The sequence below is a fragment of the Ostrinia nubilalis genome, chromosome 25 (assembly GCF_963855985.1).
Source record: "Ostrinia nubilalis chromosome 25, ilOstNubi1.1, whole genome shotgun sequence".
Lineage (NCBI taxonomy): Eukaryota > Metazoa > Arthropoda > Insecta > Lepidoptera > Crambidae > Ostrinia > Ostrinia nubilalis.
This window is the reverse complement of record NC_087112.1, coordinates 3982691-4009577: the sequence shown is the minus strand read 5'-3', so window position 1 is coordinate 4009577 and position 26887 is coordinate 3982691. Positions and strand designations below refer to the sequence as shown.

At 38.1% G+C, this 26887-nt stretch overlaps 2 protein-coding genes across 3 annotated transcripts in view; one reads left to right on the top strand and one right to left on the bottom strand.

The window, feature by feature from the left end:
* Positions 1-26887, top strand: part of LOC135084146 (uncharacterized) — a 57201-nt gene that overhangs the window by 11918 nt on the left and 18396 nt on the right. The gene's annotated exons all lie outside the window — the stretch shown is intronic.
* Positions 15151-18990, bottom strand: LOC135084282 (uncharacterized). Its single transcript, XM_063979072.1, has 3 exons — positions 18768-18990; positions 17883-18272; positions 15151-17170 (listed from the first exon to the last, which is right to left on the bottom strand). Exons 1-3 carry the CDS (start codon positions 18928-18930, stop codon positions 16668-16670), a joined length of 1056 nt encoding a protein of 351 aa, XP_063835142.1. The 5' UTR covers positions 18931-18990; the 3' UTR covers positions 15151-16667.

The window sequence follows — 26887 nt, the reverse complement described above, 5'->3', positions numbered from 1 at the left end:
ACTTGGAAAAACTGGAAACATTATGATGGGAAACGAATTGTTTAATGGGATTAAGATTAGTGTGAGTATGGGTTTAGGCAAACAGAAATATACTACTCGGAAAATATTCCGGAAAACTCTTTCAGGAAAACTCTCGCGATGGTAACGAGTATAAGTTTTCTTGTGAGGTGGACTGTTTATTTTCTAATTATGAATGAAATAAAGAAAAAATATTTGGTTTATGAGGAAATTCAACAAAGATATCTTGCATTGTAATATTGGAAGTTAATTACGATTAATTAAATGCGAAAGTATTTAACTCTGTTACGTACGTTTTCATGCTATAATTTTAGTGTAAAGTTATTTCTCGCAAAAAAAAACATAAAGTGGGTTAATAGTGGATAAAAGTATAGCCTCTGAAAATGTATTTTTTAACATTTTTTTAAGCCATAAAGCGGTATATCACATAAAAAAAATAAAAAATAAATAAATAAATAAATCATTCACACCTGATAGAAAGTGATGATCAGGCTGAAGGTGGAAACGAGCTTCACTCGGAATCCTCAAGCACAGAATTTACCTATGCTTTTAGTAAGATAATACGAAGAATATTTCAAAGTAATGATCATATTTTTGACCTTCTATAGGTAAAGACGTTTGTAACAGATCATAACCCAAGCGAGTGAAGTCACGGGCAGAAGCTAGTCTTCTAAGATGAGATCAGAGAACAGTAGTATAGTAGTGGTATTGTTTTAACACTCCACAATCAGGTTAAAACAGACCGTCGTAAATGACGTGGCATTCGACGCCACTGAATGCCCTCTATACTACTACAACAATAAGCTTCAGATGTTTAGATCAGAATTAAACTATAAATAGATACTCTTTTATGATCTAAAACAAGAACATTATAATTTAGGTGGTCATATCTCCAGGAAGCTGTTTCTGGAAGGTAAACTTCTGTTTAGTTCTATTGGGAAACGTATTCTTACAAAAAACACCACCCATGCTAGAAAGAGTTATGCCCGTTTTCACCATCAATCCCTAATTTTTAAGTGACCCCTATGAAAACAAAATTCCTGTTATGTATTACCATAGGGGTCACTTAAAAATTAGGGATTGATGGTGAAAACGGGTATTAATAGCGCACCGAGAGGCAAAAAGACCTACCGAGAGTTCTATATCCTCATTAATCTCTGCATCAGGATTTCAGGGTTCCTCAAACCTACAGGGGTTCCAAAATTATAATAAAGGTCATGGTTAAGATAAATATGTTAATACCATTTATGACAGGTACCACGGGTGTAATAAAAAATGTGCCTGTCTAAGTACTCAACTTTGAAACTTAGTTCCCATTTTATACCAAAACTCCGAGTAGGTGTCTCTTCCACAGCCCTACATACATAGATTTTCCGTAGAAGTACACTTACTACCCTACCTGAAGTAGCAGATTTTCCGTAGAATTATACTACCCTACCTGAAGTAGCTTAAGTGCTAAATCTGTCGAAAATCAATACCAGCACTATCTGCTAGATTTCGGCAATAATCGCGTTGCATTCCGCCGGCGCTTCCGAAGCCGGAATAGATGCACGCGAGTGACCCCGCGCGCTATCATCGGTGTGTATTTCGACATTACGCGGTTATAAATACTTTGACAAAGAGACAATTGTCGACCGCATTTGTTGAAAAAAATCTAATTCTTTATTAGTTTGTTACTTAGTAGGCCTTTTTCAGGGCACTACACGTCCCAAATATCACAACTTCAGGATCGGCTGGGTGAAAAGTTGTGGCGAAAGAAACTCAGTCATTTTGTCGACCTCTTATTTATTATAGGAAATACCTTTGAGGGGTGTTTAAATTAATTTGTAGCTTGAACTACTGAACGATTTTGACTGTAGCATTTTGTAGTAGCAGTAGAAAGTTACATTTTCTAGTAGTTACATATGAATTATAATAACAAACAAAATTGCAGGCAGGCAGGTATTTCACAACAATCACACGTACCTGATTAGGGTTGTTGTAGTTTAGGATGGTACACATTGCACAAATTAGTACAATCCAACACATCATGCTGTAAATGCTGTTGCATGATGTCTCAAGCCGCGCTAAGTGCGGAAAATAACCCAAAAAACTAAACATTATCCTACTGGAAAGCTACTTTTCGCGATGTATCAACCGAACCTCAATAAAGTTGCACAACATAAATCACAATACATTACCCAACTATTATCTCATTAAAGAGTTTAGTGCCGAAATGATAATAAAACAAAAATAAATTCTGCAAACAGAAAATATTCATGCAGCGTTGTGGTGTAGACTACAATGGAAGAGAATAAAGTAGATCCATTAAAAGATATTAACTAACTGAGAATGAAGAAAGAAAGAAACATTTATTACAACGATACCTACATCATAATAGTTAAATAAAATAAACGCCATCACAAAGGCCACTGAGTCCACCATGGTCCAGTGTACTCGCGACGCCTCTAACCGTCAGAAATGGAAGCACATCGCCAGGAGAGCTACCCTCGGAGATGACATCACCCCACCGTGTACCTCGTCAGCGCAACCACCACCACTCTGACAAGAGTGCCCGACTAAGACAATAACAACGCCCGCCATAACAACAATGTTAACAGCATTGTTGTGTTCCGGCAGTTAGAGGTAAGATAGCCAGTTCCTCCGTGGTTGAGGATTCCGGGTGAAGCTCGCTTCCACCTTCGGCCTGATCGTCACTTACCATCAGGTGAGAATGAGATACAGCTTACGAGCTTCCTCGTTGTGGATAAAAAAAAAAGAAGAAGAAGAGTTTTAAATACAAAAGCATGAAGGCTGCCGATGGTTTAAGATATTGTTCCTCTAACCTGGACCACGGGTTCAAATCCCAGGAGTGGCACATAGAATAGGAAAATTGCGAATATCTGTCACGGATGTTACTTTGTCTAGGGTCACGAAGTGATTACGAAGTCGAATCTATAGCGAATGTTATACTGTCTACAATGGAATTGGACAATGGACACACTGCACCTCTCTACAACGCTATCTTACGCTAAATCAGATCAGCTGTTGAATGATTTACAGCATTTCACAGTCGGCCAGCGCTGCCAAAAGCTGGGCCTATTCCGCACTATTTATAACGTTTCTATAGATATTTATTTACAGGAGAAAAAAAAAATTTTGTGGCATTTACGTAAACGTTCATTAACCTTTTTAAGATGAGCGTACTCGATGGTCTTTTCTCTATTTTAATCGGCGTCTTTTAAGGTGGACAGACGACCTCATAAAGCAGGATGGCGCTGGATGCAAGCCACTACCAGCCAATCAGTTTCAAAATCATTGGAGGAGGCCTATGTTCAACAGTGGACGTCCTGTAGCTGAAATGATAATGATGATGAATCTCATCATTTCACAGAAATTTTTATCCTATTTAGGTACGTGCGTAATTATTGTGTTTGTCTTTTTTATTTGCTCACACCTGATCTGCTAGAATTAGTCATCAATACTCCCCACAACATGGCATCTTGCATAATTATCTCGTATTCGAGTCTTTGTTTTTATTTTTCTCGCGTATTGTTGTGCTATCACCAGCAATTTGCCAACTCGTTGAGTGTCGCTGCCCAATATATCATCCGAACATGTGTCCACTCCCACACTCGGATTGAGTTGTACTTTCAGTCCGGACTCACTAAGACGCCCCATGGTAAACAACTCTGTGTCTATAGAATATTTTTTTATGGAAAGACAAGGCAGGTATTTGACCGCAATCGCACCTGGTGTTAAGTGAGATGCAGTCTATGATAGTACATATCTGCCCTGTAAGTACCTATTCAGTCTCGCCTTGAAAAGGCCCAGATTATTTTGTTCAGGAAAGACAGCAGCAGGCAGCAAATTCCAGTCCCTAGCTGTTCGCATTATAAAAGAGTCATCGAAACGCTTAGTGCGAGCTGGTGGATGGCATCCATAACCGTCTTTGGAGTTCGTCTTCGAACATAGGCCTTCTCTTCAACCTTCCACCAAATTTTGTCCCTGGCCACTTGCATCCAGTTTATTTCAGCTTGTTGCCGGATGTCATCTGTCCATATTTTAGGCGGTCTTCCTCAGCCGCGGGTGTTATGCGCGGTCTCCGCACCAAGGTCTTTATGTTCCAGCGATCGTGGTTCATCCGTGCAATGTGCCCATCTCCATTTACGGCTCTCAATCTCTTCCACCACGTTGCTGACCGTAGTCTTTTCTCTGATCCTCTCATTTTTCTTATGATCTTGTAGAAACAATTCGAAAACAATGTCCTTCTATATCACTTCCCGTCCAAAACACTCAGAATACTCATTAACAATGCTCTCAGTGAGAGATTCTACAAAATAGAGATGCGAAAAAAAAATATCACGTCGTAAACAGTGACATCTGCCCAGATACTACGCCCGTCCTATTTGCGTGGCATATTTGTGTACGCGAATAGTCGCGGGCGTATTCCGATCACAAATTATGTGGAATCTTATGGAAAATACCATGGTATTTTTGGAAGGAGAAACAAGGCAGATTCCAGAATTCAACCTTAATTTAAAAATCTATGAAATTGTTTTGTTTTTGACTCTGTTTTGTCTTCATCGTATGCGATATACGATTAAACAACATTAGAAGCTGCTAAATACACGCCTCCAATATTAACCCCTGAAAAAAGATTAGGTTTTGTATTTAGGTTTTTTATGCAGAACAAGGTAGTTAGGTAAACTTTAACTTCAAACTACTCCTATGTTATTCTGTAGGCCTAAGATGCGTGCCGCGATAAGCGGTTATCACGGCATTTTATCGATTTTGCCTATACATTTTAACATCGATAAAAGTTATCACGGCGCGCATCTTAGGCCTTCAGATTAATTTCGTTGCGGGTCCAATGACAGCTTAACTTTCCCCGGGACAAACATAACCTTCACTGGTTAGGTTTTTTAGCGGTCAAGCTGTAGATCCTGGCTACACAAGAGTTGCAGCAGCGGTGGGAACGAGAGGTGGGAATAGTTCGAGATGTACTTCCCACTTTACACAATATCTTTCCAGAATCAGGCGCCTCTGAGTAATCCTTTATTTTTTTTATTCAATTGTCAACAACAATTCTTTTTTAACTGATGCCGCCAAGCACTCTAAAATCTTATTTATGGCCTGTCTTTATGGTGTCATTCCTAATTTACGAATATGAATGACCACATAAACTCTTTCACAAAAATATCTACTGACAAAAAATATTGTAAACATAAATATTGTGTTCCTACAAGACCATTATTTTATCTTTATTATGAAGCAGACAAAAGAATTGTAAACATAAATGTTGTTGACAAGATCATTATAAATGTATGTTTTTTATTAGGCAGACACGGACGTTTTTACGAATCTAAGGCACAAAAGTCAATTTGATACATTTTAAAATGCTGAAAATCGGTAGAACATAATATTGATACTAATCCTACCTATCTACATTAATCTCCTATGTCATAGGCCTCACAAATATTCAATAGTAAAATTATCTCTAGATAAAGGGAGATTAGAATTTAGAAGCTAAGCTAACTCCTAGACAAAGAACTACCTACAGTTTGTAGATTTGTTGCAGAAAGAAGGAGGAGTGAAAGTACGTACGATGAACTCATAGTTTTTACATAGAAATATCACTACATAGCATAAAACAAAGTCGCTTTCCGCTGTCTGTCCCTATGTATGCTTAGATCTTTAGAGCTACGCAACGGATTTTGATGCGGTTTTTTTAATAGATAGAGTGATTCAAGAGGAAGGTTTATAATTATGTATACTTAGCATCCGTGCGAAGCCGGGGCGGGTCGCTAGTGTAAAATAATATCCAAAGAACATGGGGCACGCGACAAAAACATTACAAAATTCATGTAGGAAAAGCTTGAAAAAGTGCGGCCAAAAACTAGTACACACGACCGCACGTCTAAATCCATAATAAACAATATGGAATCTTACGCATTTTCAATAGAGTAGATTTTGGTACAAAAAATCGACTTAGTCTGATACGTAGTTGACTGTACTGTAAATACATTTTTCAAATCGTTTTCTACATTCCAAAACTCACACATTACTTCATAAACCATAACCAAGAATCTAAACAGAGAAAACGTAAACATTTTTCATTTATTTATATTACAGTACATTTTGCTGCTTATGAAGTTTTATTTTAATTTATAGATACACATCATTTTATATATAGCGCTTAGTGATAGCCGAGAGTTGATATCGATATCTCTAAATCTGAGAGAAACTCAAAAAAATACGTGGAAAGCAAATTTATTCACTTTGTACACCTAATTGCTTATAACCTTTAATAATATCTACAATTCTACATGCAGGCATAGTCATTAGTTAACCATTGCAAAGTCACTTATCGCAAAAATGGTTGGACAGAATTTGATAAGATTTTATAATGTAAGTCCCAAAAGGTAGTACTTAAGTAAAAAATAATATTCCACAATTTTTTCGTAAGTGACATTTAAGGCTACTTTCTACAAGATTTACGAGTAAAATAAGCGGTAAGGATGTGTTGCGAATAATTAAAACGGTGCGTGTGTTTCTTCCACCACACCTCCCATTGACAAAGTCACATCCGTGATAGCTGTAATTCCGAAATCGCTTTTTTCTGGCACTTATTGATTTGCATCGAAAGCAATTTCAAAATGAAAACTAACGAATGTTACCAAGTCTTGGCCCCCAGGCCTTAATACTTTAAGGCCTGGGGGCCTACTTCAGTTACTACTGAAAGGTAAAGACGTCACTAAAGCTTCGCTCGATTTTGTTATCGATGAAACTCCTCCCATCCCTACTCTGTTTGTAAACAAAGCCGGGTAACGAGCATCGTATGGCGAGCAAGGCCGAGTGTTTCGCCGCCATCTTGCCCACTTCCATACAACAGGTCAAGTTTGCAATCGATTTACCGATCGGAAGGTTGCAGTAATGGGAAATTCCCTCTGGGAACTCTGTAAGAAATTTTCCAAATGCGATTCTATTACTAATTTCTTTTTAATGACAATTTAACTTTATTTTCAAACTTGGCCTTCACTGGTTGGGTTTTTATTGGTAGTGGTCAAGCTGGGTACAAGAACTAAACTTATTTTCTTTTTGTGTATGTAAAAAAATACAATAAAAGTTGTTCAATCTTATATGTAGTACTTTTTACGGAATCCTTTACCACCTACAAATCTGACACTTAATAGTCAGTTTTATAAGATTAATTTGATATTTAAGGAAATTGCCTAAATGGTGCAAGCAAATCTATTCGTTTTCAGCCAAATGACGTCCACTGCTGGACAAAGGCCTCCCCCAAGGTTTTCCACAATGAACGGTCCTGCGCTGCCCGCATCCAGGCTCTTCCCGCGACCTTCACCAGATCGTCGGTCCACCTAGTAGGAGGCCTGCCCACGCTACGTCTTCCAGCCCGTGGTCGCCACTCGAGAACTTTCCTGCCCCAACGGCCATCGTCTCTACGAGCTATGTGCCCCGCCCACTGCCACTTGATTTTAGCAATTCTGCAAGCAAATCTATTATCATGTATGAAATGCCTCTTTCTCCTCCTGAAAGGTATTTTTTTTAAACAAACTTAACATGTAGATGTGCATCATTCCATTTTACCCAAAATATTATGTAAATCACAAAATAAAGCCACCCTCATCGTAATTCTGATCAGAACGGATTCGGGGAAGGTCTTTAGATATTCCTTATTTACAAGAGTTGGATCCAATGAATAATACAGGGAGTATCGTAATAAGCAGATGGAATTCCAATTACTTTGGGAAAGTACAGATTCGATTGACATAACTACATAGGGTACTAGCGGCCGCTCGCAACTTCGTACGCGTGGATTCCGTTTTAACCCCTTATGGGTTGAATTTTGCAAAATCCTGTCTTAGTAAGCACCTACGTTTTAAAAGCAACCCCCATGCAAAATTTGAGACTCCACTTGTAGTTTCTGAGATTTCGTGATGAGTGAGTGAGTCAGTCAGTGACCTTACAGTGAAGATTTGTTCCTACATTTGGGGCGAGTTGACTATTCTTAAAGAATACGATTCATAATTGTCTTTTAAAAAAAACACTGTTTCCACGACAGAAACCTATCCTAAGATCGGGACCTATCCTGGGCACAGGAAGAACGTGAGATGGAAATAGTCTCGTATCCAAACGGATTAATGTGCTCCTGTACCGCACGGATGATTTCCTAAAGTGATACAAAACACATTGAATAAAGTACGAAATTCTCAAAATTCCCCATATCTCAGTTCTGGTTGAACCACCGCCAAAGAACGTAAAACAATCAGTAGTCAATGAAGTGTAACGATCTGGGAACCGATTTATAATAACAGATGGAATTGTATAGTATTTTAATGCAGTTGCATCGCTAACTGCAACTATTGCAGGCAATGCGGGGGTGGGAAATGTAAGACATATAAATAGAAGAAATACTACTATAACTAACGTACACATTCAGCAGGAAGAATCGACATCCGAGGAACACTGGTTCAAACCCCGCCGCTCGACTATTGTGGTGAACCCATTTGTAACACCAGCATTTAGCTTAGTAAGAGGGGTTAACGGGACTATTCAGTAATTTGTGCAAAAAAATACTAACTTTTTTTCACTTATATGATTAATTGCTTAATAAGCAATAAGCAAGGGCGTCCGCGGAAGACCAGCTTCGTGACTTGCCCTTTTGAGCATGTCACGATAAATGCTGAGCGGGTGCCTATTGGCACAGTTTTTTCTCACCTCTTGTTTTAATAGCCTAGGTACGGTCAACAGCACGTCAACGTAAACACTGTGGTATCTTACGTAGTTGCGATAGGGGCGACTTTGCAACGAAAATGTATAGCTTGATGTGCTGTCGACTGACAAAACCAACAAAAACACATAATAATATGTACATATTATGTGTTTTTGTTGTTTTTTTTTTGTCTTGTGTCTTTTTTTACTGTGTCAATAAACCTTTTCTATTCTATTCTATTCTATTCTAATTGACAAAATCTGTTTCCATAATAAGTATTTCTACAGCCTTATAACAGTTTAAAATTCCTCAATTAACTGGCGGTGCATAATGCTCCACCGCGATACACTATAGCGTTAAAATAATTCCTACAACACTCCTGTCAGCATCACCAATCCTCCAAATTACATTAACAAATGCGCGAGTCAGTGCCACATGTAATGCGCGTCTATGTATGGACCAAGGTGAACGACCTTTGAATAAATATATAAATGCATCGATCGTTAGCGAAACCGCATAATGGCTCGGGCGGGAATCGAATTCTGAGAATTGCACTCATTTGTTGATAGGTTTAGGAGGTAGGGGGATTGATGGCGCCTTGATTGCATTATTTTGGGTTATGAATTAATTCCCCGTTGAATTTTGAATATGTTTTTATTGAAAGCCAAGATGGTTAAAACTCATAAAACTCATTTTATTTTTGCAAGTAGGCTGGGACATTTGGGTAAAAAGCACTTTTACACGTCGCAGTATTATCCCTACTACTGCTCCGAGACAATAGATTTTATGAAACCGTTCTGGTTAAATTATTTTCTTTAAAAATGTTGTGGAAAATTTCTTCGTATGAAATTTTTTTTTATCCACAACGAGGAAATTCTTGACCTGCATGTCACTTCTGATGGAAAGTGATGATCAGGCCGAAGGTAGTAAAGTAGCGAGCTTCACCTGGAATCCTGAACCACAGAGGAATTCACCATCCAATGCCGGAACATGACTTAAGGTGATGGTAAGCTAGCCAGGCTTAGAACAAGCCCCAACAAACGATCAGAAAACTTTGCCCCTACTGGAAATCGAACCCCAGATTTCTGGTCTGAAGCAAGTGATTTCACAACTAAGTGATCTACTTAGCTTAAACGGTTAAAAGCTTACAATATTTTGTAAAAATCTACTAATCGATTCTGATTTCCCTAGAGCTTTTGTCGATAGTTATTTCGGATTTCCATCAAGATCGATCGAACCAATTTATCGTGGTAAGTAAAACTTCCTGTGCTGAACGTGTGGCGTGCGCCTACGCACATTTTCGCGTGTTTGCGTTAACCGATTTACAATAGTTCCTGGAATGTAGTGGACTAGGAACACTTATCATTTGTAACTGTAATTGTTTCCCTTAAATCAATGTTATGGAGAGTAAAATTGCTTGATTTAATGTGGCAGAGGCATTTGAAATAGGTTTGCTTAATGAATTCGCAAGATCTATTTTATTGGTGTTTGAAATCTTAGTAGGTGACTTTGGAAGTTTTTTAAATCTAAATTGAAGCTACATTCTCAAAATCACAACAGTAAAGAATCTGACCGAAAGCATTTTCATGTAAAATGCTGTAAAGGCGAAATCGTACTTATAATTTAAAAAAAAGTTATCACAAATGTAGAGCCAAGCTTCTAACTCTACAAGCCATACCATAACAAACTACACCTTGGTCAAAATAATGGCGGCCACAGTTCCAGCTACTTATTTCCGGTCATGTCGTCTCGTTCTATTGCAAAGAATCGCCATTTGATGAGAGCGGGAGAAAAAACGGAAGGGTAGCTGGAACTGTGTGACCGATAGTACCGCGGCCATTCAGCACTTGGCAATGGTTAAAAAAAGCGAAATATCGCGCTAATAAGGAGAGGCTTAACGACTGATATTTGCCAAAATCAATAATGATTATTATTACGAAAAACGTTGTCAAAGAAAAGATCAAGATTTCACATAAGAAAGTTCATTTAAAATGTAAAAGAAAACAGCATTTTTACCCGTTTTATCTGTAAGCGGACCGACCGCTAAAACTTCAAAACGTTTACAATAGCTGTTAAAGCGCTTCATAAAACGCCTGAAGTGTGTATCCGGTGTTACGCGGGACCGCTGTAAAGCATTTTGCGGCGATTCTAAAACATTAGATTTATTTGAACAGTCTTTGTTTACTTTCAAACTCTTTTGCTATTAACATTAACGTAAACAATGGGAGCTCCAATGCCATTCATGTGGTCTGATTTTGATAGACATTTCTTTTTAACGCTTTTTATGTTCTTTTTAACAATAAATATTAACAGTTAGGTACTTCTGGCACAGACCGCGACTGGCAGAAGCTAAATGCGACAAGAAGAAAGGGTAAAATCATAATAATATAATGAGTATTTAATTTTGTAAAAGGTGCAATATTGGGGGCTTAAGACAGCGTGGACTTCTATAGGCTGATGATGATGTTGATCTATAAAGCATGGAATAAGCATTAAGTGGTTGAATCCTATAAAAGATAGACTTCGGACTAGGGATTGATCTTCTAACACCGAATACAGAGGTGTTAACATAGCTGGGCACCGTTAATCAAATAGTTAACTTCGTTAATCGTTAAACCGTTAATAAAAAAATTAACTTCGTTAAACGTTAAAACGTTACATTTCGCAAGATTTAACGCAAGTTAACGTTAATCGTTAATCCGTTAACACATGATATTAAAACGAAAAAATTATTGTATGCATACATAATGCAGTTGTACAAAAACGAAAAAAATAATTGTACTTATGCAAGGTTCAAATAATTTCGAAAGCTTGTAGCGCAAACATAAAAGAGGAATAAATTCCATGCGCGATACAAGCTTTCGAAATTATTTGAACCTTGCATAAGTACAATTATTTTTTTCGTTTTAGTACAACTGCATTTCATAATAAAAGCTTGTTTTTAAAAAAAAGTTTTATAATTATTATAATTTTATTTTACACTTTTTAGTAGTATCTCAATCTCAGAGCCTTGGTTCAATTACTTAGTGATGGGCCGACTATGGTCTTTGCCGACTAATCGACTAGCCGACTAATCGGTTTTCAAATTGCCGATTATTCGGTCGACTAATCGGCAATGCCGATCATTCTAATACCTATTTGTCAGAAGAATAATAATCTAGATTTCTCAAAGAAATAAGAATATCTAGATTTCTTAACAGATATATTATAACTTCTTGAAAAATAAGATTTCTTTAATATGAGAAAAAATTATAATCACCTAGTAGCAGTACCTAAGGTAGATGTCATAATTTTCGACGGCAGAGGGGTCAGGGGAGGTGACAATATGATCGCCTCCTGCTGGGCTAGGATGCGCGCCGTGATATTTTTATCGACGTCAAAATGTATGGGAAAAATTGATACAATGGCGTGATAACCGCTTATCGCGGTGCGCATCCTAGGCCCACTGATTCCTCTCCACCCTCCACGGTGATGGTCAGCGAGCTGAGGGCGTGGGAGTACCCCCGCCTGCATTGCACAGTTTTAGTTACAACTGCATTTCAGAATAAAAGCTTGTTTTCAAAAAAGTTTTTTAATTATTATAATTTTATTTTACACTTTTTAGTAGTATCTCAATCTCAGAGCCTGCATTGCACAGACTACCACCACCGTCGGATAGTTGAATGCTTTGTCCGGATTCCCATAGTTCTTCACACTAAGGCGATCGACGGAGCTCAGGGATTATTTATGTGGGTATTCCTCATCCTTCCGATGAGAGGAGCCCCACATAATCTACCACTTCCCCTCAGGGTAGGTACCTATGCAATTCCATGCATTTTTTCCCCAAAAAAAAAGTGACATAATTTTTATATGGACTAATTGCATAAACTTTACACATTAGTGATGATTTCCTGGTATTTTTAATTAATTTTAACTTTGTATGAATTTAGACGGACTGCCAAAATTTTAAATCAGGTGAAACCACTTTTGACTGATTTTTGCAGTCAAAAGTGGTTTAGATAAACGCCCTTGGTGTATCTGATAATCATCTTGGTGATTATGAGTTTTATTTCATTCACATATTTAATTTTGTAATGCGCCGATTATAATCGGCATATTTTGCCGAATAATCGTCACTAGTCGGCCGACTGCAAATGATGCCGAATAGTCGGATTTCCCGACTAGTCGGCGACTTTTCGGCCCATCTCTAAATTGCAATACAATTTAGCACCAAAGTGCTCGAAAAGACAAATCCAGCAAACCCAAACTCGATAAGTTTCCATCGTTTCGTTTAGGAATTCCTATGGCCACCTCCTGACTCCATCATCAAGACCCTGGACATCATCTAGTACTAAAGTGCTCGAAAAGACAAATCCAACGAACCCAAATTCGATGCGATGCCGCCGTTTCATTTAGGAGTTCCTATGGCCACCTCATGACTCCATCATCAGATCAGCTCAGTGGTACCATAACATTGCATTGTCATCATACTTACATAAGTATACCAAATTTCAGCTCAATCGGTTGAGGAAAACTGGTCTTAAATTCAGTTGCAAGAGTTGTCCCACACATACTAACAAGTGTCGTTAGTGATCTGGTTACAAAAACTGTTGTTTTGGGTTCTGGAAGTTCTGGAAGCCCAAACGTACTTGTCAGAACGCGTTTTTCTAGCGTTTTTCAGCGTGCCTGCTGTATCTTTTTGGTAAATAGTAGGTACTGGATTAACGATTAACGGACTTAGGAAAATTTAACGGAAGTTAACGAGTCCGTTAACATTTTTTAAAGATAACTTAAAAGTTAATCCGTTAATAGAAATGTTAACTTCGTTAATTAACGATTAACGGATTAACGAGTTAATGCCCAGCTATGGGTGTTAACAAAGAAAATTGCTGAAAAGTCTAGAAAATTACTATCATTACTGCCGGTCACACATATCTGACTTGTAGAAAAAATACAAATCTTTTTAAACGCTGTCTTGTCGCTGGGAAGCGATTTCTCATTTCTTTTTATCTTGTAACATTACGCATCTTTATCCCAAACAACTGGTTCAACAAGCCGACCTGAATACAGACGTTTTTGGCTTATTACATCATTATTGACTGTTTTGACTTGAGCCGCCCGCCCAGTGTTATTGTTTACAGGGCGGTCTCAAAATACACTGGCGCACTCGCGATTAGTTCATAATACTGCTTCTGTGAAGCTCAATGAGTAAGTTGAATGGGTTGGGAAAATCTGTATTAGTAGTTCGTTCGTTCGTTCGTTTCAGCCGAAAGACGTCCACTGCTGGACAAAGGCCTCCCCCAAGGATTTCCACAAAGACCGGTCCTGCGCCGCTCGCATCCAGGTACCTCCCGCGACCTTCACCAGATCGTCGGTCCACCTAGTGGGAGGCCTGCCCACGCTACGTCTTCCGGCTCGTGGTCGCCACTCAAGAACTTTCCTGCCCCAGCGGCCATCAGCTCTTCGAGCTATGTGCCCCGCCCACTGCCACTTGATTTTAGCGATTCTGCGGGCTATGTCAGTCACTCTGGTTCTCCTACGGTATTAGTAGTATGTAGATCGATTAATCCACGAAGACGCGCCCCACCATTCTTCCGCTAATGTTTGAGTGTTATTGGTACACGCTATATCCATGAGTGCATACGCACACTACAATAATGACGCTCGGATTGCTCGGATCAAACTCCCCGCACCGCGTGCTTCCCTCGACCAAATATTGGTGGGGCGCGTCTTCGTAGATGAAATGATCTTATATGAAAAACACTTGTGTCTTCTGTGGTAATGTAGGTAGTTGGAATAAGAGATCATGATTTTGCTTTACAATAAGAACTCGATTGTACAAGACACGAAAAACGTGTGTTTTCGATCATTAGAAGATTTTTGAAGATTATTTTGCACTCTAAATTTGCCCCCAATGGTATTTGAATCCTGATCGCTGGGCCAGACGGGCCAACATTTTCGTTTCTTAGCCTTATTCATTTAGACATAGGTTTAAACCTTAAAACTAATTTCAAAATGTAGCATAATACTGTCTTAAAAAGGATAAGGGATAGATATAAAAAATCATAAAAACACCATAAATAACTTGAACATTTTTTATTCATTTGGGTCTTAACTTAACCCTTAAATGGAACAGGTGAATATTGTCATTGACCTCTCAATATTATACCATTGAATTATTTACTTACATACCAGTGATAAAATTAAACCTTTATCTTTAAATACTTAAAGATAAAGGTTTACGGTTTACATAGCTTGTGATGACATTATTTAATTTTATCACTGGTCAAATATAGTAAAGGATTATTTACACGTATCAAGTATTTAAGTAGGTAACTAAATTTTAACTTAATTATTCGGGTAAGATGGTGGGCGCGGCTTGTCACTTGACATATTTTGACAAGCAAAACAAGTGACGTTTGGACATAGACTAAAATTTAGTTACGATGCAATTTGATCACTTAAAATTAAGTTACCTACATAACACATGTAAAACAGCCTTTAAGGGGAGCTATGATCGTTTTAGTGCTCACAAGTTGGCGCCACTGTAGGGTAAGGTCCTGTCACTCGCTAGTAGTGCCAACTGTTAAGTATAAAAACGATTGCCCTCATTTCTATACTCACAACAGTATTTAGGTATATCGAAAGCAGGATATTTAATTTTAACGTGTCTGATTCACTCAATCGACGCGTAAATATTTATTGAAAGGCATTGGATTTATTTTTACATTGCTTTCTGATCAATCTGTAAGGCTACTTTCGAAATGAGCGCACATCAAACTTGACTTGTCCTTTACGGACTGTAGCTGTTGTAGAAGACAACAATAAATTAGCGATAACAAAATAATCGTAGTGCCAAATTCTATAAACCGTGCAAGCCCGGATTGTCAAAAAATAAAATGCGATATTTTAAAATCCATCCAGAATTTGTTAAAATGTTAAAATTCTTAACGCGAGTACAGACAATTACCAAGTGATTACTTTGTACAATGCCAGAAGAAAACTCAATTTCTCTCATGTGACGCTTGCTGTATGCTTTGATTAAAAAAATGCAATAAACAACGCACATTTTTCAAGCTAATCGACACCCTGCTGATTTCCACCATGGAGGAGCAGAGCTGAGCGGAGATGTGACGGCGGACGAATTTTTTTCTATACAATTTGGCAGTGGTTGCGGAGCGGAGAATAGAACTGGAAATATGTAATGAAATCTGATTAGTTATTCAAAACACTAACCAGGCATACTGAGGCAGTTTACAAGTACATTAGGTACCTACATCACAAATCAATTGACATTAAATAAGTAATTTTTATCTGTCAACAACATCTTTGACGTCACTTGTAGTTGTTCCTAGTGCAAAAAAAATGCGCAGTAGTTCCATGATGGAACTAGACAATGGAACTAATGCGGATAGGACTTGTTCGCCTATCCACAGACTAATCATTTACAATTTCAAATCAACGCCTATTGACTATCTATGAGTGTTATCAACCTTCATTAAAATGTGATAGCAGAGTAACATAAACTAATAAATAACAGCTAGGATTAAAATATACTAATAGGCTAAAAATTACAACAAATCCTGAATATAATATCTTTTAATACTTTTGTGATGCTTACAAACTTAATTATTGAATAAAATGCACAACTTGAGTGTTTGTTATTAAGTTAAAATCAAAATATACAATTTAATATATAAAAACGCGGCTTTAAAACAATTTTAATAAATCAGTCAATAATTTTATCCAGTCTTAGAATTGCGTGACTTGATCGCCATAAAGCATGCAATGTGATGTTTTAAAAGTTTAAAATAAAGCAAAGTAAAACTTAAAATGTAATAAAATTGTGATATCAACTTCCTCTGTTATTAAAAAACCAGCTTAAGACTTTCATTCGTTTTGAACCTTTTTGCATCTCAATAATTAAAAATTCAACACCACCAAAGGGTTAAATCTACGTCTCACTGTACACAGTGTTGTACACTAATTCCTGAATTTTCATCCTCAGCATAAGCTTTTTAGCCGGACCTAACTTCTTAACGTGTGGCAATAGACTGCTGAAGAACCCTACATCCTCATCTTTGCTCGCATTATCACTGGCTTCAGGCACATCAGCACTTCTCTGCGCCTCATCATCATCATCATAAAAGTCAGTCTCTAAGATGATCGGTTTTGTATCAAACTCGTCGAATTCTTCATCTCTAGCTGGCTCAGGGAGCGGTTCAGGGGGTTCCGGTTCAGGTATTGGTGGCTCAATATTGTAGTAGCTACTGCCCTGGTCAGCATCGAAGTCAGGTTCAGGATACCCGTCGTCCTGGGCTTCGTTGCCTTCGTAATCGTTGAACTGGTTGGTGAGGAACTGGAGCTTGGGAAGGTACTCCCACTCGGAGTCCTGTTTCCTGACCTCCTTTCGCGCTTGGTCTCGGATGTATTTCCATTTGAGGCGGGCTTCGTCACCTGGAATTAAGGAGGTGTATTTTGAACGTAGGTCTTTGATAATATACTAATATTATAAATGCGAAAGTAACTCTGCCTGTCTGTCTGTCTTGCTTTCACGCCTAAACCACTGAACCGATTTTGATGAAATTTGGCATAGAGATAGTTTGAGTCCCGGGAAAGGACATAGGGTAGTTTTTATCCCGGTTTTTGAAACAGGGACGCGCGCGATAAAGTTTTTCTGTGACAGAAAAAATTTGACGCGGGCGAAGCCGCGGGCGGAAAGCTAGTAATAATTAAATTACAAACCATTAATGTTACTTTACTTAGTGAAAATCAGCGCAGGGAAGGGAATGGCTGACCTCGCTTATGCTGAGCCTCATCCTTTTGCCTCCAATGTTTTCTTTTATTTTTATAATAAATATCTTTGGACAATTCGCACAGCGCTATTTAGCCCCAAAGTAAGCTGTTATGGGTGCTAGCTCAACGGATATACTACTTGTATACTTTTTAAGTATAAATAAGTGTGATATTATACATTAGTAACACCCAGACCCGTCACAGAAATTAAAATTCATCATTTCAATTTCTGCCCGGCCGGGAATCGAACCCGGGACCTCTCGGAATAGTAGTCCGTTCTGAACCACTACACTAAACGGCCGACAAAATATAAAGAACTGGACGTTTACTCACAAAAACTTATTTACGAAAAGTAGAAAAATAATATACTTACGTGTAACTGACAATTCCTGCGCAATTTCCTTCCAGCTCTCATCCAGTTTGTACCAGTTATGGTGGCCCTTCAGTTGCCTGTTCCAGATAATCTCCCGAACCTTAACCAGTTCGATCAACTTGTTCGAATCCACCTCGATCGTCCGTCGTTTGTTCATCAGTAACTTCTTCCTCATGGTATACCCAAGTTTTGGAGTCTTTATCGAGTCGTCCAAAGCGTTGAACACCTCATCTGTGGTGTCCTCATCACCTTCCTCATCCTCCATCAAGAACTGGTTGTGGATAAACTTGAGCTTCTGGAAGTGCGGCCATTCTGACTCGTTTGGGTTCTTTTTCATCTCTTTCCGACATTGATCCTTCAAATTCTTCCATCGCTTTCGGCAGTTTAGACCTGAAAGTTGAGATTGATAATAAAAACACCAGATTTGTAATTCAAAAGTAACATATAAACTCTGTATTAAAAGTCATCAAAAGTAAATTTTAAAAATCCTCAGAGTGTAACCACAGAATAATAATAAGTACTGTGTAACTTCCAATAAGAAAAGTCGTCTAGATTCAAAACAATACGTAAAAGATTTGGTTTTCCCTTTTTATCAAAATGCTAATTTGTTATATCTACGTTTCCTCTCTCCCTTGCAATACGAAATGCAAACAAGTTTACATAACTCGTTACGGAATGAAAACTATTTTAGTTGTAGAGTAAACAATCGGCGTCAGTCGATAAAATCGCTGTCACACCGTTGGCAAAACAGCGTATCATTACGCTATATCCCGGCCGCGTCTCAGACAAACAACGCGATTATCGAATTCAACGTGAGGAAGCGGAATCGCTAGTACATGCGCACAGCCCGCCAACAATATGGCCGCAAACAAAAACAAAACTCACTCGTCGTTCCCACTTCTGCCGCCACCTCGTTCCAATACCGCTCCAGTTTGAACCTATTCCTGTGTCCTCTGTAGCTTTTGTCCCACAAACATTCTCTGGCTTGGACAGCGGCTATTAACTTGTCCATATTTTTGGAGCGCATACCCTTCACTTTGGTTTTCATTGCGAGCGCGAGCGACAAGCGGGTCGAGCGAGCGTCGCTCGGCAACTGCCGCCCCTCTTCGCTCCCGCGCTCGCTCTCGCTGCTATATATCGCCGTCCTCTTCGCTCATCGCCCCGCTCCCCTCTCCGCGCGTGTAATCCGCTAACGGTTCGATTTGTTGACCATTGAGGAGTTTGATGATGCGTTTTTGAGTGTAGTAGGTCGGAGATTTCGATGTGTAGCGAAGTTATCGGTGAGCGATAGATATTTGGGGCGTGGCTGCATCGATGGCGGGCGGCTGCGGCAACAAATGGATGGCATGAGCGATTGTGCCAGTACACTGTGACTTAACGCTCGACGGATCGGCTTTAGAACGCGGAACAAAGCGGATAATACAAACACTGTTTAGCGTTTAGCGCTGTTTGGAACGTTTTGGGTGAACGTTATTGAGTAAAACCTGTTTACTTTAGTAATTGTTTTGCATAAAAGAGCACGCAGACGATAGAATCACAAATTAAAAGATAATAACATTGTATTTCCCAAGACTAGCTAAGATAGTCTCTTTAACGTAGAAATGTTTTTCAGTGTCCTTAAATAAACGAGTAGGCTTAGATTTTCGCATTCAATTGATTGTCCAAAAGGACGACCCAATGGCGCATTGGTGTGCTTCTATCATTCGCTTAATCGTATTCGGTATGGGGTTCGATTTCTGGTGTAATCAAAAAGGATGGTTAAGAACTCTAAACTAATTTCCATCAGGTGAAATGCAGGCCGTTGTGGATAATTTAAATAAATTAACTTTCCCATACATACTTATTCTAGTAAGAAAAACGCATTGTGCATGAAACTATTGATAATGTAAAGGAATTATTTCATCGATTATGCGTAGGTAAGTATCCGCATTTAGAATGCTCTTCTGCCTCTACCTCTCTGATACTCTAAGAAATTAAAATTCCACATCATTGATAGTTCCTAAATTAATCAAATAAAAAAAACAACTTACTTATCTACTTTTACCAACTCTATTCAATAAAACAATACATAAATAAAAGGGGGCAAAATAAACATTAATTTAACTTATCTGACCGCTTGCTAACAGAGTAGGTATTATAATGTACTTTTACCAGACACGCGGGTAAAACCCCGCCAGTGGCCTCCACCACCCCTATAAGCCACCTCTAACTACCTCTAACCCACCACTGGTGATACTGAATGTAACTGACATTTCGTTTCATAACACACATCTAAAAGATGATGAAAGAAACTCACCTGCTTAAAAACTTGCTCTTAGTTTGTTACACGGAGGCACACAGAGGTTTGTGGCGAGAAACTTGTATTTTTTTCGCCGTTTTCTCCAAGTTTTCTCGGGATTTTTTTCTCACTCGATATCTGCTGTCAGTCAACTACTTTTAAAATTTAATACCATAGACAAAGTTGCCAGAAATATGTGAAAAGTATAATATTACCATAGTATAATGAGTACTTATTGTATTGCAATACAAAGGCTTAGGAAATTAAATATTTCACACGTTTGCGACATACAATAAACCTGCTTCAAAATAACTCCAGTTACAACCACATTATGATACCATAATGTTTACCTTGATATGCTACAGTGCCACAGGCCTTAAACTTTAAAGCTTATTCTAAACTAGCGACCCGCCCCGGCTTCGTAGTGCTATGCTATAAACCTTGCTCTTGAATTACCTATCTATTGCTCAAAACTGCATTCAATCCGATGCGTAGTTTAAAAGATCTAAGCGCACAGACCAACGGGAGCGACTTTGTTTTATACTGAGTAAAGATACTTACCCGATGCAGTAAGCTGTGTCTGGTCAGGAGTAGGGCTCCGGTGATCAGCATGGTTTCAGGATTGTCATCACTTTATTCACTAATTATGGAGTGGATCTGTTTGAAAAACTATGATAGAGATTAAACCAGTTTGACGAAAACTGGAAAAACTTTAAAACGCGTGGTGTGGTTAATGAAAGTGACACTATAAACAATGAACCTTCTAGGACTCTCTTCTTCATGATTTACTAACATAATACCTAATAGATGAATGGCTTTGTGAATGGAGAATTTAAATAAAACTATTTTTTATGGACGACGTTTAAGTCATTCGTGCGTTTTTCAGGAATGTACATTGTGAGAAAATAAGGCCTTTTCTTCATATATAAACAACTAGCTGACCCGGCGAACTTTGTTCCGCCTTAATGGCAATAAATAAGCAGACTTTTTTTTTTTTAATTTCGAACGGGATAAAAAGTATCCTATGTCCTTCTCCTGGGTCTAAACTACCTCCCTGACAATTTTCAGCTAAATCGGTTCAGCCGTTCTTGAGTTATAAGTGGAGTTACTAACACGACTTTCTTTTATATACAGGGTGTTTGGTAAATGGGTATATGAGCCGACACTAGCCCATGTTAACATGGGCATATAAATGGTATGGTGAAGTCAGAAAATTGATATCTTCATTTTAACTATTTTAATTTTTATACAAATCGGAATTTATAAAATTTATTTTGTATGAAAATTTAAAAAAATAAAATGATGATATCAAATTTCTGACTTCACCATATCATTTATATGCCCATGTTAACATAGGCTAGTGTCGGCTCATATACCCATTTACCAAACACCCTGTATATAGATATAATTTTGTTCCGGATATCATCATTATATCTTTACTGATCCACTTTTCAGACTGAAACTATGTGTTTCATAGCTGTTTTATGACCTGGGGAACGGGGCTTGATAGCCATCCAGCGAATCTATAGGGAATAGGGTAACCAGAATCATACCAGAAGAGGAGACTTTTATTCATCCTCTTCTTATGAATTGGATCGGCAGTAGCTCACACTGATTTAGTATTGTCAAGTGACAAAAGATTTATGTAATGGGTTCAGTCACTCAGTCCAGTTTCATAGTCCTATACTTGAACAAGTTTAGACATTTTTACTTTGTTTGACTCCTCATATTTGTGAGGATTATTTAAAATAACATCATCTTCTACACAACGATTTTTTGTATAGATAAACATTTATTTTTTTATCAGAGAATAAATGTTATAATAATACATTAACTTAAAATGACTTAAAACTATAATTTAAAAATTACTAATGATAAAAACTATTTACAAAATAAAAAATACTTCACCCCCAGCGCCGCAGTCAGGAATGGTGCCCAAAAGGCTGGCAGCATTGCCACGTTGAATGGCCAGGCTAATTCTCTGACCAAAATAGCTGCCAGCCTTTTGATCACCGGTCACCTCGGTGAGCCTCTTTGCCAGTTCCTTATAAAAGGAACGAGCGCTTGGACCCCATGGTCCCAAAGAAAAATATTTTTTAAATTTATTCCGCCACTTCTTCTCAACACCAGTCATACTATCGCGAAGTACATAAACATAATTGGCTGTACATAAACATAAAACTGTCGCTCTCGCGGGCAGTTTCCGCCACCAGGCAACTAGGTGTTGGAATGACTTGCCCCCCCCCCCCTCTTAGACGCATTCATTGTAAGAACACCTTTAAATCAAAATTTAAAACAATTATACTTGATGCACAAAAGGAAATGACGCGGATTAAGTTGCCTAAAGCACTTGTGCCTGGGAGGCGGAGTTAGCCTGTGGTGGCTTGAGTGGATATGATTTCATTATCTTATTATTGTTATTAATCATAAACATAGATGTGGGTATATCATTCATTGTCATACACCTGCACACTGAATGCCTCATTATTTTGTATTTGTTATTTATGTAAAAACTAGCGGCCGCCCGCGACTTCGTACGCGTGGATCCCGTTTTACCCCCTTCATCTATCTTACGCGGTTTAGATTTTTTCATACAAATGTTTTTTCCCACTAACTCCCATTCCCGTTGGAATTTCGCAATATCCTGTTGTAACTAAGCTTTAAGTTTACTAAGGGACCTGCATGCCAAATTTCAAGCGTCTAACTTAAGCGGTTTAGATTTTTCATACAAAAGGATTTTCCCGGTAGTTCCTGTTCCTGTGGGAATTTCGGGAATTCCTTTCTTAGTGCACCTCTACGGTACCTAAGCTACGTCCCTTATAAATTTCAAGTGCCTACGTTTAGCCGTTTAGGCTGTGCGTGGGTATGTCAGTGAGTCAGTCATACAAAAGGAATTTCCCGCTAATTCCAGTTCCCGTGGGAATTTTGCAATATCCTGTTGTAACTAAGCTTTAAGTTTACTAAGGTACCTGCATGCCAAATTTTAAGCGTCTAACTTACGCGGTTTAGATTTTTTCATACAAATGTTTTTTCCCGCTAACTCCCGTTCCCGTAAGAATTTTGCAATATCCTGTTATAACTAAGCTTTAAGTTTACTAAGGTACCTGCTTGCCAAATTTCAAGCGTCCAACTTAAGCGGTTTAGATTTTTCATACAAAAGGATTTTCCCGCTAATGCCCGTTCCCGTGGGAATTCCTAAGTATCCTATAACCTGCCCAGGAGTATGAAGAATAATTGTACCAAGTTTTAAAGTAGTTTTTGTTTCTATAAGGAACATACAGACAGACAGACAGACAAAAATTTTACTGATTGCATTTTTGGCATCAGTCAGTATCGATCACTAATCACCCCCTGATAGTTATTTTGAAAATATATTTCATGTACAGAATTGACCTCTCTACAGATTTATTATAAGTATAGATATTATATTATATTCATCGTCATCATCATTTTCAGCCATGTGATGGAGGCCGAAGTGATGTCTGGGAGTTCGAGGTTATCCCTCAGTACCGAAAGAGTGGATGACATCAGGTTTTCACTGTCAAGATCTGGCACACCAGTGATTAGGATGAACTTGCGCCGGTGCCTCGCCTCGATGCTGTCCACGGCCCTGCTGACCTCCTGGATTTGCCGTCTTAGCAGGTCTACAACTCCCATTGTGTGATCTCGGAACGTGTAGAACTCGCGAGCAAGTGTCTTCAGATTCTCTGATTGCGCCGGGGATGACACCTTTGTGGCTCGGAGATGTGCTTCGAATTCAGTCATCCTCTTCATGAGTGACTGCTCCAGTGCTTGTTGTGTTTCCACGATGCTACCAAGGTTGTCCATGATAGTGTTATTTGAGTTTTTAGTGAAGTGAACGTTAGAGATAGTCACCGGCAGGCATGTGCACGTATTTTACTAAACACACATTGAGCAGCTTTCACTCCAGTATATGTTATCAGGCGACGTGTGATGAATAATTTTTGATGAAATAGATATTAAAAATATACTGTTAACTATTTTAAAATCGCTTATAACTGGGGAGCCGATGTGAATACGTTTACAAACTACCGCCGCCTTTTCATAGCCAGATAGTATGTATGTATAAACCATATAAGAACAATAGTTATAGTTATTATATTTCCCTAATTTCTGATATTTATGTAGGTTTACAATAGTACAACATTTTCACCACCTTATTCTCTACCATTCTCGTGCGTCTTCCTTATTTTTTTTCCTTCTTTTTTTTTCAAGCAAGAGCTGAAAATCAGTGTTCTGCTCATTTCAGAGCAGTGTCTACACTGAGCTCTCTGCTTTTTTGCATCGCTGCGGCACACTTATACCTTAGCGCGCAGGATTTTCTTTCTTTCTCTTTGTAATAATAATAATAATATTTTTTTATAATTTACATTGTAAAAAAAAAATATTAAAAATAAGAAGGAAAATGAATAAAGAGATAATAATAATAAATACTCTTTATTGTACACCACATAAAAAGAAACAGAAAGAAAAGGAACACATAAGGTACAATTAGTTATTTGTAATGTACTATATCTTTCCTGCTACTCCTGTGTGTTTATTAATCTTACTTTTTGCTTCTTGTGTGTCAATGTGTTTTGCAAATAAACCATTTGTCTATCTAAGTAGTGGCAGAGAAAGCTATATCTGGGAAGTATACAAGCGCCCTGGAAAGGGCCTAAGTACCGAATAAATGATTTGATTTGAAAAATAAGGAGCCATTTAAAAGGCGGTAGATTATGAGATTATGCTCTTTTAACATCAAGCAGTGGACAGAATGCACTGACACGTCTGACACTATGTATGTAGGTACGCATTTTCCCAATAATGTGAGAGGAATATGGCCACCCTAAGTACGTATATTTTATGCGTTTCATCAGTTTATAGGGCGTAAACTTGCAGTTTTAGAGCTGCTATTGCATTTACTGATGCAATGAGGTAGGCACTGGATGTTAAGGAGATTAACGTATTAAAAATACAAAGAAACCGACAAGGGAGTTTAGAATCTTTTGTCTCAACTTAAAGACATTCACTGAAAGCCTCCACAAATGGTAAGTAGCACAGCGATCCTACCCGCACCACGGTAATACTTATGATATTATAACCGTGCCCGCACTCAGGTGCTCGCGCGATCTTCAATAGATCATTGATCCACCAAGTATGAAGCTTGCCAAACAATTAGGCACACAAAATACGTTTTCCGGTTCATGGACGCCATTCGAGAACTTTATGATGACTTTCGAATACTTTTCGAATACCTACCAAAGAAAATATTTAAAATACTTTTCAAACAGAACCACAGACACCGAAACGCTATAAAGAAACTTTGTATCACTGATCACATATAACACAAGCACTACACCCGAAACAAGTATAAGTACAGTCAACAATAACTAAGATAAAATACCAGTGTAGGCTAAACTCGATGTGCCGTCTGTACAACACAAAATATAGATCCACCGCGTCGATAATGTTCGCAGAAGGACTGGGGCAAGCGCCACCTTGCACTTTGGCATCTACGCTTGATGCACTTAGGGTAGGGTGACCATTGTTTATTGATTTTATAATTTACTGTTCTGAATTGGTACAGAAGGATAAGTTCTCTTCTAGTCGGGACACACAGAAATAAGAGAAAGTGGTGCTTAGCACGTGCGAGTCGTATGCCCACTGTGATTTTCATTGTTGACATAAAATATTAACCAACAAGACTCCCCACTGAATTGAAACTGTTATTATGAAGTATAGCTTCTTCACGTAATTTCGCCTATGTTGACTTGAGTCTCTTTCATAAATTAATAGTCTATATCGCACAACTTGCGATCTTAAAACACGGTCGTAATAATCTAAAAGTTTGTGATTGGTTTTCTATGAACTTTCAAGTTTTTACACCGTTTTTTTTAATTTAGTAGTTTAGTAGTAGTGGTTTATCATGAAAAAGAAGGTTATATTCCTGCCAAAAACAGACAGACAATGTTAACTACATAACCTTCTTTCACTCCTTTCTTACAACAAGACCTTGAGGTAACTTACAAAATCCTGAGCAAGCCTGGTTACCCTAAACCTCTTTATTGCATTATAGGATAATAGTTGTCCTTAAGGCTAGAAGTACACAACGCAAATAGCTCTACCACCCTTCTGCGTAATACTTGGTAATACTTTACGAGAATGACGTGCGATGTTTAAATATAGCAGTTAAATAAGTTGTTGTAAGAAAGATGACATAATAAGTTACCTACCCCATTTGTGTAAATGATTTATCAATACTTTGATAATTAGAATTTACGTACGACATAAGTCTACTAAGTAACTTACTGCTAGGTAAAGACCTACAAATCATATTTCGGCTTTGCTCACAGTTAACTGGCAGAGATGGTATAATGGCATTAAGTTCGCCTTCATTACTTACCCTAGTAAGTATAGATATTAAAGTTTTGTTAATTAATACTGGAGATTGGTTTTATGGCTACAGCAATGAAGAAAATAACTTTGAAACCCTAGTTATGGATGGATTATTCCCTATATGATCGAACGGTAATAAAAAAAAAAAAACTTCTTGATTGTCTGTGGTAAAAAACATGTCTGTGTAATTGTATTGATGAGAAAATAAAACAACAGTGAACTTTAAAACCGTGTATAATTAACTAAATAACCAAATGGTCCTTCTGAGAACCGGATAGTAATCAAAGTAAAGTGTAATTATTGTTGAAATCAGTGTCAAAGTGGAACA

Bases quoted from the DNA above. Each gene is read 5' to 3' on its own strand.
- LOC135084282 (XM_063979072.1), bottom strand. From the start codon at position 18,930: ATGAAAACCAAAGTGAAGGGTATGCGCTCCAAAAATATGGACAAGTTA. The intron at 18,273-18,767 runs GTGAGTTTTGTT...CTCAACTTTCAG, and splicing joins GGCAGAAGTGGGAACGACGA to GTCTAAACTGCCGAAAGCGA. The intron at 17,171-17,882 runs GTAAGTATATTA...CCTTAATTCCAG, and splicing joins GCAGGAATTGTCAGTTACAC to GTGACGAAGCCCGCCTCAAA.